Below are 14,334 nucleotides of genomic sequence, written 5' to 3' on the forward strand. Positions count from 1 at the left end.
TATTTTTGTTTTATTAATAACACGAAGATCACTACCTTTGTAGCAAAACTAAATAAAAATGATGACCGGTACGTTTATATCTTATGATAGCAATTATATGTTAACAAATTTCGGACCCCCTCTTTCAGAAATCCTGTATCCGTCCCTGCACCTTCCAATGAGTCTGAACCTCAAGTTAAAGAGTCGGCTTTCTATATATATAGTCCCTCCCAATCCTGCGAAAAAGTTTATGTTGGTGAAACGGAGAAGAATGTAGACACAAGGCTCGCAGAGCATAGAAAGGATGTTAAAAACGAACAAACATATAATGCTCTTTTTCAACACATAAAACATTTTAATCATCAAATCAGCTGGAAATCAGCCAAAATAATACATAAACTAGAAATCATGTCAAAAGAAGAATAGTAGAAAACTCATTAATACAAAAGTTGCCAAACTTCAATGCATTTAAAGGTCACTTTAAAGTGAACTTTTTTCTGACGTCATATGCCGGGACTAGAAACTTCCATTATAAATAAAACAGTGTATGTGTTTCTCTCACACATTCTTGACGCTAAAATAACCAAAGATTTCTCTGATTAACTCCGAATTTTCCAACTTTACCCCGATTCTCAGAAGTGGCAACACCAGTAGTCACGAATGAGATGAAGAGAAATAAATATTTCTAAGCATCTCCGGTTGTCTTTTTAAATTTAAAAAAATTTCAAAACAGAAATACCTGCAACGAGGATAGGATATTCTCTCACAAACAAACTTTGGATTGAAGAGGACAGGTGAAAGTGTCGAAACTTGTGTCCATATAAATTTTATTGTTCTATTATTGTGGATTTAAACTTTGTTTTAGAGTTCTTTGTACGATATTGTGTATACTATCGCAGATAGCTCGTGTGTAGCTTTGCGCTGAAAGACATACACACACACACACACACATGTATATATATATATACGACAAATCCTGCACTGATATACAAGGTATAAATAATTGGTAACATTTTTGTATCAGTTGGTTGTTTGATTAAATATATTGTAAAATATGATATTCACAATACGCCTGTACTAATTACCCAGACCATAAATACTTCTAAGCCATTAATCTTTAAATAAAAAATATAGCTACCTACCTGGTTGGTTGATTGTGACGAAATGCCACACCTCTATACGCCCTTGGATTTTTGTTTCTCACTGTAGTTAGGTTAGAGCAAAGACGAATTAGGTTGAAGTTAAGTTAGGCATCGTCTGTGTGCTTTATTGACTTGTTTTAAATTTAATTTTGTTATTTTTGTGTTAAAGTAGTGAAATTCTATAAAACATGTTTCATCGTGCTGTCGCGTCTCTAGGAAAAATCGTGATTCCTCACATTTCGAAAAATGGCGTTTCATCTTTACGAGCGACCGTATCTTCAACTTCTTCAAACATTATCTTGCGACATGCGGTAGTTAGAAGCACAGTTGTGACTGTGACTAGTCGGCATTATAGTATACATGAAATTCCAGAAGATTTAAAATACGTTGACGATGCAGAAGACCCATCATTTTTTCATATGGTTGAGTACTTTTACCATCGAGGCTGGCAGATTGTAGAAGATAAATTAGTTGAAGATTTTAAAGGCAAAATGAGTTTGGAAGAGAAACGAAAAAAAGTTCGAGGTTATCTTGGTTTAATGGGACCATGTCATTCTGTACTAGAAATTTCATTTCCATTGAAAAGAGATAATGGAGAATATGTAATGATAAATGGTTGGCGTGCCCAGCATAGCCATCACAGAACACCATGCAAAGGAGGTATTGTCGGAAAATTTAAAAAGATCTGTATGATGTTGGTGTCGTTAATTTTGAAAAGTTTTTATTAATTGTTAACCCGTTTATGGTTTGATACGTAACAACAGAAATATGAATGGTTAAGAGAGTTCTTGTGTGATAGATTGAGCTGTTAAGACGTGACTTACCACTAAATATCAGAAATAGGTAGTCGGTTAACCCCTTTGGTCAAATTATAGAGCACTTACCTGGCATGCAACATTAGAAGAGGTTTTGGGTTCAGTCCTGCTCACAGGATATGCAAAATTTGAGTTACCACAGAAATACTGGCACCTAACTAGTGGTTGTCTAATGACTCTGAAGTAAGGCCTGAGAACAGGCCTTGATTTTTAGAGGTGTGGAATGTGTTAGTTTGAGTTGTTACAAAGTTAAGTTATCTAAGCCTTTCCTCTAAGCTAGTTTCTTTAAAAATATAGTGTCAGTTTGATTGCACTTCTCTTTACCCATAAAGATTGATATTTAAAATGTATATATGTGTAAAAATATATAGCTGTGTATCATGCACCACAGTACCCATATCCCCAAACAGCATTGCACAGAAGTTTTGGTCTCATTCTAAAATGTAGTTTAGTTTGCATACTTACTTTTCCAGTGATGAATTCCAGAATAACCGTGTATTGTTTTTCATTATTTATCATGAACAATTCTAAACATGTGACTAGATTTTGTATACTTTGATTTTACCATGCAAGTACTAAAAGCATTTATAATTGTTTAAAATTCTAATCACATAATATTAAATATAGTGCCTTAAGCAATTTGTTTTGAAGTTTCAGCCAAATGTCTTGTGTATGTAATATTTGATAAATTTTCCGTTATAACATTACTACTTTATTATATGTAAGTACAGATATGTAGATCATATGGGAGATGAATTTTGAGTGGGTTTGAATGTAAAACAATTGCTGAACTATTGAGAACAGTCATGTTATTTACTTGGAGTATGGATAGTACTTGTATGATAGTAAAATAAGTGTTCTGGACAAAGTAAAGGCTTTTTGTGTGTGTTTGATAATTGTTTGAATACTTCATATAAGTTGAGATCAGAGAGCTATTTATAGAAGTTTGTATTTAAGTAGTATAAAGCAGTGATAGTCTATCACAGTTACTGAAGATGGTAACTCTAAGAACTCAAGTTTAATATTGTTTATATAACCTTCAATAAAACGTCATCATCATCTGGTTTGAGCAGTCAAGGCTGTGAATTATTGACAATAATACTCAACAACTTGCCCTAGATGAATCATTTAATTTTATCTGTGTTCATGAACTTCAATATCGAGTTGAAACTTCTTCTTTTTTATTTATGGTGACCTATATCTATTCAACTACATGTATAACGTGTGTTCTCATGATTTTAATCATTGTGGAATGAGTATGAAAAATAAATGTATATATGCGAACTTTTTGTAGAAAAAAAAATTTCATTAAGTTACAATTATAAATATGTTTACTGTATCTTTTGCACATCTTATAGCATATGTGGAATCTCCAATTTAATAGTTAAAACATTCAGTTAAACAAAATGGTGTAATTATATGTTTCTTGGGATCCCTGAGACAACTATCTTATAAGTATGCAAAAGTGCACAAAGTCTGTACTTCTAAGATTCTTTGTTGAAGTGTGGATCAAAAAGATCCAGTAGAGGTGCTATTCCTACCTTCATTTTCCACTCTACATGAATTTTACATTTCTGAATTATCTACAAAAATTATAACTAAAAGCAGTGTTTCAGCTGGTGATGTTGTGATAAGTACTTGTTTCTAATGGCGAGTATCTTTGCATAATGAGCAAAAAGTTGTTAAGTTTGAATTTGAAGAAAGGGAACTTTCCCTTTTTATATAACTGTTTTCTTTCATTCAGAGTAGTAGGAACAAAATGTAAAAAAGATGGAACTTCATTCTGTTGTGTTCTGACTCTGTGTGCAATGTTTCTCAGTAATGTATGTTTTGATTGCTAATTTACATATATATATATATATATACTTTTTTTTTACCAAAGGGAAATGTCTTTGCTACTGATTGCCTTGCAAAGCTATTGTTTTTAATATACTGGGGAAGCAAACTCAGTAAAACTAAATTGCACTCTGTATAACTATGAAAAAATTATGACTAACGTTATTCTGATCCTAAAGTAGTATAAGACTCATTCTAATTAAAGCTTAATTTCACAGAAACTAATTTGATAGTAGATATTAACAGTATATGTAAAACTGTGAACTTGTATTACAATATTCTGAAATATTAATTGTTACAGGTAATAATTCTCATCTAATATTATTTAGATATAATGTACTTGGAGAACTTAAACAATATAGCAAGTTAATGACATTGAGACATTGCAATAAATGATGTTGTTTGTCATACTTATACTTTAATGTTTATTACACAGGTGATTTAATTTTGGTACTATTAATTGCTGTGATATGAAAAAATTGAGCCTGATATTCATAAAAGATTTAGCAGAGTTATTGTGCATCAGTCTTGTCCTATTTGAAAATAGTCGAGTTGGGTAAGATATTGAAAACATATTGTTAACAGAAGGAGTACTCAACTAATGAAACAATGCATTTAGCTGTTTTCCCTCAGTCTATCCCATCAAAATTAGGATAGATGAGAACAGATAGCTCTCAAGTAGTTTTGGTTTAAAGTTTAACAAACAAATACACATTACCAGGTTAATTTTTAGTTTTTCTCTAAGAAGGTAGTTTGTGATGATCAGAAGGTAATAATAATTATCAAAGTTAGCGAAAATATATGGAATGACCACATTTCTCCAAAGAGTTCAATTATGTAATATCCATTGCTATGGAAACCAAAACAAGTAATTACAATGAAATCGCATTGTTGCTTAAGATTATTGATTTTTTCAAATAAATTGTTTTTTGGCTTACATAAATTACCTTGCTCACAAGAGTGTCATTGAAAATTAGTAAAGTATTTTTATTTGCAATTTTTGGCATAGTAACAAGTGGCAGCATAAACCTCAGTGAAAGCAGTGTTAGTCTCTGTACAACTACTGAGGATGGCAGTTTAGATGCTGAAAGCTGGCAAAACATTATAAACCAATAGGTGTCTAAAATCTGTGCATAGAAATCAGTTAAACTACAGCTTTACACGAGTTTTATGCCTATTGTTCATTTAAATATACTTAAATTAAAATCAAATTTTCATCTGGTGATCAAACATTATCCACAGTATCTAGTTGTCAAAATGTTTGCTTTTGGTATCATGAAACACATTGTAGTAGGTATACAATATTTTTATATTCTACTAGTAAGAAAGCCAAATGTTTTTCTAGTCCAAATCTTTTAGAGTTGTTTTTCTAAAAAAAACAGCATATACTAAATTGGTGAGCCTGTGTTTGTCAGAAAACACGAGATTGAGATACTAAAAACAGATCTACACACATCACTGTAAGAAATATGCCATGTAACTACTGTGGCAGTAATGCTTCTACTAATCTACAATATTGAAAAATAAGAAGAAATATGAGTATATTTATTTTATCACTGAATACTTGCATGTGTTAGTCTTATGTAAATGTTAATACTACTAGGATCAACTAAGACGTGCATTTCTAGGAAACTCATTGAACTTCGTATAATTTCATCAACACATCTTCATACATTTTTGGATTTGATGAGCAGTTTGAGCTAAAGTCTCCTACCTGTATGTATGTATGTGTGTGTGTTTATATATATATATATATGTGTGTGTGTGTGTGTGTGTGTGTGAAATTTTAAATATCAAACTTTTCTTTGAACATTCACATGTTTGTTTAAATTTTCAGTACATAAATTCATCTACCCTCAAAAAATTTTTTTAATTATGTACAGCTTTTAATGTATTTTCTAAGTCATACATGAATGTAACTTGTGCAGGCAATATTTTAAAGATGTAAGAAGCAAATACTAAATCTTATTTGGTGTCTTTACCCAAAGTACTATCGGTACTGCTCACAGTGTTGTTATTCCATATTCTTTATGCAGACATATAACATATGTAAAATTCAGTACTATTAAAGGGCTAGTTCTTTATACTCTTCACCTAAACACCTTACATTTTTACCAGCCTCTGAAATTTCACTTCTGTCATGGCATTCAGCTTATATTTGATAAGCAAAGAACTCCCTCCTCTAAGTATGTTAAATACAACTACAGCCTTAATGCTAAACAAATATTTACAAAGACTAGTTATTAATGTTAAAGAAACAACGTACATCCCACTTCCTCATCATTTTATCAGTTCAGTTTATTAGCTGCATGTCTTGCAAGTCAAGGCACACATGTAAGCTTTAAAAGTTAAGGGACTTCTCTCACTGCTAACTAAAGTTTGTTAAAGCAGAACCATTAAAGTCTGTGTTTCCAGACACAATTTGTTTAAATAGGGTCCATCACTGCATAAATATGGAGCTAGTTTCTTGTTTGCAATTTCTCTGTGTTACACTGTACTTCACTACATGTAAATCTTTTCAGTATATCTAATTAGTGAATCTTTCATTACACAAAACTTAAGTTTTTCCTTCCCTTTACTCATAAAAAGATGTAACGTCCAAGTATGCCACGTGTGATTTTAAACCAAAATTGATAAATGGATAATTATCAGAAATACTTTAAAACTTGTTAATCACCAACCTTGGCAGGCACAGATGTTTTCTTGTATATGTACCAAAAATTACTGAGCAGTTAGAACCTTAAATGCATGTCATACTGTTACAGGTCATGATGTTAAGATACGTGCTCTAACTGATGCTTTAACATGGGAACCTTGGCTAATTCCAGTGTTCTGACACTGATTCTTCATCAACCAAAATAAGAGGAATATAATGTGTCCACTGCACATCATTTTCCATCTTGACTGCAGTAATATACAATGCTTTGCTAAGTTTCTGTGAATGTAGTCTTGAAAGGGGCCTTGCATTGTTTACCATCTGAAAATGGGGTTGCACTCTCCTTGTCCTAAATTACATTCTACAGACATGTTCTTAATCAGGTTCTAAAATATTCAGTTTGTCTTCATTTTTGTTTCAAAAGGTTGACAACCTTACAGCTACTGGAAGTCTGTGGTTTAACTTCTATATTTTCCTTTAAAGTTTGTCTTTTGACTACATCTTACTTGCATTAGTTAAATGTACTTTTACTTTTTTCAATCCATCTTTAATAATAAATGTATTCTTTGGCTCAAGTCATCTAAATAAGTATGCACCAAATCACTGTGGAAACTACTTTCCTGCATTTTATATTTACATTCTGTGATTAATGCAGTGAAAAAAGTACATCAAATGTTAAAGGCACATGTACTGTTTAGTCTAAAGCACTGACAGGAGTATTTTTGATGGGTGTTTTAAGGTTTACCTTGATTTCCTATAATGTGCATTTTGCTCAGTTTTTAGAATAGTGAACTAGTCTTTTTAAGTATGAGCACTAAGTTTAAATTTTTTATTAGTAATGGCATTAGTTTATGTACCAACTATTAAAGTATCGTACATTACATTAATATCTTTCTGCTTTCTAATGTTAAACTAATGTTAAAATGTACTTTTGTGCATCCATCATTGGATGGTTTGCATAGTGCAGTGATGAATGTGATCAGGCTAATTCTTTCTACCAGTCAGTATGTCCATTTTAAAATTAAAACATGGGAGTACAATATAAATATATAAAAAATTTGATTTATAACAATTAGGCTTCACGTTGTGTAATGTGAAGTTATGTTATCTCATCGTAGATATTTGATTTGTATAAAATTAATATTTAACATGTTGATGAGGAGCAAGATGTAAGTTATATTGTAGATTAAATAGCTTAACTGTTAAAAAGTATTTATTAACATTTAATAGAGATATGTTTCACCCATTTTGTGGTTAAAGAGATTTCAGCTTGTTACTTTAGTAAAAGAAATAATTATTTAATTTAAAAAATGCTGTACTTAACTTGATAGAGTTATGTATTTTAACATTTTTTTTCTTGAAAAGGCTATTCACTGTAAAAATGGTTTGATTTACCAACAGTTGGCTCTTGGGAAGAGTAGGAGGGCTCATAACCATACTTGGTTGCCATTAGAGCTGGGTAATAAGTGATATTTGCTGACTGATTAATCCTTGGGCTCATTAGTCAGTTACATTCTACTGATCAGTTATTCTCATATGAAATTTAGATAGTTGGAATAATTGAAAGTAGTAATAATCAAAAGCAGTGATTATCATCAGTTGATTACTTTTGTGGGATTAATTAATTTAATCATGATTTTGATAAATCGATTATTGACGTTTTGGTAATCAATGTATTCAATGCTCATAGATAATCAATTAGTCGAGTCAATTGTCCAACTCTAGTTGCCATGATAATGAATCAGAATGTTAAGAAATTAGCCCTGACTGAATTTTAACTTGGGATTTCATTTGTAAATGCAAGTTAGTTTTTAAGGACAATTATTTCTTAAGTATGCATACATTATTAATCTAACATCAGATAGTTGGAATTTTTTAACAACTTCATTGGACAAGTGTATATATGTGTGTGTATATATAGAGATGGAAAGGATACTTTGTTTAATTTAGAGGCTCATATATATTTAGGTGGCTAATAGTCACAAGTTTTATATTACAAAATGCTATAAAGTTACTAATTTATGGGAAGTGTGAAATGGGTATACTAACATCTAGTGAATTAGTATAATTACATGATTATTACTCTGAATTTTAATTTTGTACTTAAACTTTACTTTAAAACCAACTTTAGGTAGTGAAGTATGGCATTAATCTATACGTGTGACTGGCAGAAGATTATTTATAAAGATTTAAAACCAACTCATTGGTAGGTATAATTAAGAGTGTTAAAATATTTTTCCAGAAACTGTTGCTTTGATTGAAGATTGGTTAAATCTCAGAAGGATATTTGTTTGTTTAGGTATTCGATACAGCTTGGATGTAAGTGTTGATGAAGTCAAAGCCCTGTCTGCCTTGATGACTTTCAAGTGTGCTGTAGTGGATGTTCCCTTTGGAGGTGGCAAGGCAGGACTTAAGATAAACCCCAAAGAATACAGTGAACACGAGTTAGAGAAAATCACAAGAAATTTTGCCTTAATGCTTTCAAAGAAAGGATTTCTTGGTAGCTATTAATATAAATGCACATTTCTAATCTATTTTAATTTACTTTTATAAATCATGTATCTACTATAGTACTCAGGAACTAAAGTTTAGTAGAAACAATTTCTTGTATTAAAAATTAATTACAAATAGTACGTTGTGAAAGTATGAATTTTATATGTAATTTTACATACATATTGAGATATAAAACACAAGTAAATGTGGATATATACTGTTCAAACAAGTTGGAGGATAACTGAAATATAACATTATAGCTATAGCAAATAATGATAATTACCTTCCTCTCAGTTCATTGTTGTGAAAATTAGGCATCTGATGACCAGCCATGTGGTAAGAAATGCAATTGATTAGTTGTTCAACCTCTACTGTATGTTTTGTTTGCATGCAATGTTATCTGAGTCATAACTTTCAAGTGAATCACAGTTTAATATTCTAAATTGCTCGTGAATCATGACTAAGCGTAAGAGAAGACATTTAGATGTTGTACCTGTTTATGCTGTTGTGAATAGGTTTAAAGTGTTATTAATAGAATGTGTAACTTCTTCCAGATCAATGGTATTATTTTATGGACACTTGAACAAGGGAGACAATCATTTATGACACCAGTAGATCATTGCTGTCTTTGACTTTGACTTGCGACAAACATTGGGCATAGGCTCTGAGATTAACTCAGACGTTCTCAGTTGCAGCATGCAAATGATTAGAAACAGATTTCACTAACCTATCCTGTATGCCAGAAGGCCATTGAGATGTATCACATTCGTGGTAAGGCACAAAACAGCTTGCAAAAACACATCCAGTGGACCAATGGGATGCATGTGGTAATGGCAATAGAAGTATGGTGTGAGAAAGAATATACATTGGTGCGTGGATCAACCTCTACATCATGTGGAAAGAATTCATTAATATCACACCTGCTATGTCTCTTGTGTTGTTATATTCTGGTACAGTTGCTTCCAACTTTAGCCTAATAGGTGGCATTACCCACCTTCACTGTTCTAAATGAGCTAACACATTCCTTAAAGAAGAAATTAAATGAATGGGTTCATTTATGAGCTTAAACTGAATGTCTAATCATTAACATGTCAGGCCACATGATATGTCATAGATGCTTGGTTTACATAAAAGTTAATTGAGGGTAGATTGATAATATTTTACAACAGTGGATGTGATATTCATAGTTATAATAGTACCAAATTCAATTAACCTAAAATTCTTTTGAGTGGTGTTTAAACAATAATAAAATAACAGTTCATTTAGCAACCTAGGAGACTTTTGCTTTCATGTACTTAAATTACTATTAATCAAGGACTTTATCAATTTTAGTAATAATTTAAACAGAATCACTTAACACTAAAATCTAAAAGAAATATGGAAAAATTACTTTTATTTTTAGGACCTGGCCTAGATGTTCCAGCACCTGACATGGGTACTGGAGAACGAGAAATGAGTTGGATTGCAGACACATATTCTTCAACAATTGGTAAAATATTCTACCTCTGTATATTTTTGTTAGCATTTGAAATTACTTGTCGGAAAACTCTATTAAGTCTATAACATATTCAACTAGATGTTTGTTGCAGTATGGTATATTTGGAAGCAAGGTGCAACAGAGTGATACATCACAATCAGGACAAAAATATCTGCTTTCTCTTCGGATTCCCATTAGCCACACCTTGTCTCATTGGATTTGTTTTCTATGTTAGTGGTATAATCTACGGGAAGTGTCTTTCTGAGATACAAAATGGAGGCAGTGTTGTTCCTGGAAGTACTATTTTGGGGAATAATGCAGGTGTTTGATATTTCTCCATCATCTTCTCGATCACCTTCATTCTATACTGCAAAGGTGTATTGACACCTCCTGTTTTAGAATAAAGGATACATGAATACTACAGGGCCAGATCTACAAGATGAAAGAATATATTTTTATAATGCTTCTTGCCTCGTTTCCTTGCTGGTCAGCTCTGTCCACTCCTCTCATTGTATTATTGTAATCCAGTACTATTTTCAGCTTTATCTTTATTTTCCTTTTTTTTCCCATAGTCACCATTTTTGCATTATGTATGGTGGAGAGCAGCATCACACCATTTTTGTCTTTCCAACACATAACAGTAATCTTTCCTCTTTTGTAGGCTGCAATTTCTCCTTCCTTCAATGTTTTGCTTTGCAAATCATTAGGCATGTTTTTCCTTGGAAGTTTCACCATCCCATATGTCTTTTTTTTTGTTCCACAAGTAGGTCAACCAGTTATGGTGACGTATAAAAATTATCCATGGTGAGGCAGTATCCATTTTTCAATAAAGGTTTTGCAAGTGTCATGACCACTTGTGATGATGGTACCTTTTGTAGTGTATATAATGGATGACTTTTAGATTCACAAAGCATACAAATTTTGATCCCAAACCTTGCTGTGTTCAAAAGAATATATTTAACTCAACCAAGTATTGCTCTATAAAGCAAGAGACTTTCATTTAGAGTGATGTCTCTTTCAGGTGTCTACAGATTTCTAAATTTATCAACTAGGTTCTGGTAAACAGGCCATATTTTATTCAGTTTAGGATTTGGATGGAATTATGGTCATATTCTTCATTGTTTGAAATGTGCGAGTATTGTTTTATTTTACAAAATCTCTTGTATGACTTTGTTCGTTAGGAAAAGGGTGGGGAAATTATTGACTTCTTTGACCAATACTTTGTAAAATGATAATGGCTAAGAAAACAAATTTTGTCACTGGTAGTAGGGTGCCATTTGTTTCTGTCATTATTGTGTGACCAGGATGCTTGTGTCAAACATTGTTCTGCAAATCTGTTAGTTTCATTTTTTATTGCATCAACTAGTTCATCATCCAAAAAAAAGGTTGAAATTTATTGTAAAATCCTATCATCTGGATCAGCTGTGTAATTGACAGTGGAAGTATATGTGTGTGTGTGTGTGTGTATGAAAATCATGGAATAGGTGGAATAAGAGGCGGTAATGTCTTCTCTTTAGTCCAAACTCTTAGCAAGAGATAAATCACCCGAGCTGTTAGAATCTGAACTTCTTCATATAACACATTAACTTCACTGTCACTATCCATATATTCAGCATCACCATCATAAAATTCATCTTAACTTTCCATTTTAGGAACCCAAAAATTCGAAAATGCAACCAGTAAAATGATAAGCTCTACCCTTTGTCAATAGATGCCACACACTTAAAAGAAGCTGGTTACAAAAAAAAAAACACCTGCTTATGCTACCATCTATTGGGGGAATAAGCAATTGGTAGGAAGTGGAATTTTAGTCTGGCATCAAGTTTACTTGGATGAAAATTTTTCTGCATACAAGAAACCTGATTTAAAATGGTATAATAATTACTTACAAAACTGCTTGGCTCAAGTATATTTGTGATAACCAGAGAAGCAGTTAATCTTTTTATTATGCGCTGGATGGATTCCACCCAGCCCATAACCAGGAAAGTATCTATGAAAGTAATTGTACTATAAGTTTTGAAAATGTATGCAAGTCTTTACAAAATTTTGCAGATTATTAATAAACATTACAAGGATTTTGTACACAAAATATCTGGTTTTTAAATTATGTTTTAAGATTTTGTTCATTAAACATTTTCTCTTGAATTTTTTCTTTCGGAATGTTGACTGTCCAATGTACAAAGTAATTTTGATTTTAAGATTACAAATATTTTTTTTTATTTGAAATTTGTCAATTTGCTTGTGCATAATCTGTATATCCTTACATATAATCATCAAACGTTATTTAAATAATATCTATTTATATTTATTAATTTTTGTTTTATTGACCTTTGAACTGTGTCTGACTAAAAATACCCCGACAGAAGTTGAAAATTACACAGTGCACGTGCATCGATATAACCCTATCAAACAGTGTAATACAGAAGCTGCTGGCGTGTATACCCAATGAAGGTTTTTTTTTATTTTTCTTTCATTATCTTACCTAACAACTTTCTATTTTTATCATTTTAGTTACTTTTATGATAATAAACAAAACAAATGAAAATAAAAATCTCGTAATTAAATATCAAACATTTTTATTTTCAGTAAAACTTTATATTTTATTTGTTATTTTTTGTACTGTAACATTATACTTATTTCTCCAGGTTGTAAGTAAGTAATCAAAGTATAATGAAAATAAAGTGTATTGCATTTATAAGTAGTAATTACAAACTTTCAAATTACTTATGGTCAGAGTTTACACTCTCACCTTTTCACACTTATTTTCTGTAGTTATTTTATTGCTAGTAGATGAGTCAGAAACTAGAAGAAACAAAATGAATAGTACTCTGTTCTTTTCAGTATAGACAGTAAAGTTCCAAGTAAATCTGAGAGTTTCTTCTAATCTTTTTACATCTATTTCCTGTTATAGGCTGAAGTAAAAACCTGCCAAACATAAAGCAATGAATCACCATTCATGTTTAGGTGTTATTGTACTTTGACACCATCAATATCAAATAAGTTCATGCAGCACAATTCCCAGAATTTCCCTGCTTTGAAAACACAGTGGGATAGGACATATCAACTTTTTGACAGTATAATGGTTACAACGACAATTGTCTAAAGTATTATAAAATGTTTATGACTTTGTAGAAAGTCTGGGCTGATCCAATAAGTCCAAAAGCAGAAGTATCCTATAGAAACTATTCGAATTGCTGCTCTGAGAACATAGTGGGATAGGATTTGCCAGCTTATTTACAAAACAGTGCTTGCAATAGGAATTGTCTAAAGTACTTTATAAAAGTGAGAGAAAATATTTATGATATTGCTCTGTACAAAGTATAAAGTTGTATCCTATCCAATAAACTTGCTAGTTATCTTACTAGGGCATAGGTGCACTTGTGTAAGCATGAGAAGTACCTCAGTAACATGTTAGAGGTTGTGGAATTTCTTAAATATTGACTTTGATCATTTGGAAATCAATCTGGTATTGACTTAGAACTTAAAAAGATATTACTTTGGAAGTGTTTTCACTCAAGAAATCAGAAGATTTGGTTTTGCTAAAATATATTTGTGTGTATTTTTTCATATTTTTAACAATAGCCTTTTTTTTTTGTAGAAAATTTTCGTAATATGTGTCTTTGTTTTAGGACACACTGACTTGAATGCTCATGCATGTGTAACTGGAAAGCCAATCAACCAAGGAGGTATTCATGGAAGAATATCAGCTACTGGAAGGGTTTGTAACATTTTACTGGTAGTACAATACCTATTAAGAGTGGACACTAAAAGGTGGACTTTTTTTAGCTAAAAGAAAGCTCTCTATATATTAATCATATAAACTTTTTTTTATCATGTTATGCTATTTTACTGTGTTTATTTTTTTGCTACTTAATTCTTCCCAGGTTTAACTTACCATGATATTGTTGCATAATACATAATGTTATTTTTTTTTCA

General features: G+C 31.5%; 1 protein-coding gene across 1 annotated transcript in view; it reads left to right on the plus strand.

Annotated features, from left to right (window-relative positions):
* Positions 1 to 1,154: 1,154 nt before the first annotated feature.
* Positions 1,155 to 14,334, plus strand: part of LOC106465758 (glutamate dehydrogenase, mitochondrial-like) — a 34,715-nt gene continuing 21,535 nt past the window's right edge. The window contains exons 1-4 of the mRNA XM_013925992.2: positions 1,155 to 1,781; positions 8,728 to 8,928; positions 10,324 to 10,410; positions 14,028 to 14,116. Coding sequence (XP_013781446.1) covers positions 1,310 to 1,781; positions 8,728 to 8,928; positions 10,324 to 10,410; positions 14,028 to 14,116 — 849 coding nt within the window. The 5' untranslated portion in view covers positions 1,155 to 1,309. The remainder of the gene's footprint in view (positions 1,782 to 8,727; positions 8,929 to 10,323; positions 10,411 to 14,027; positions 14,117 to 14,334) is intronic.

This window comes from Limulus polyphemus, unplaced genomic scaffold (genome assembly GCF_000517525.1).
Source record: "Limulus polyphemus unplaced genomic scaffold, Limulus_polyphemus-2.1.2 Scaffold2042, whole genome shotgun sequence".
NCBI lineage: Eukaryota > Metazoa > Arthropoda > Merostomata > Xiphosura > Limulidae > Limulus > Limulus polyphemus.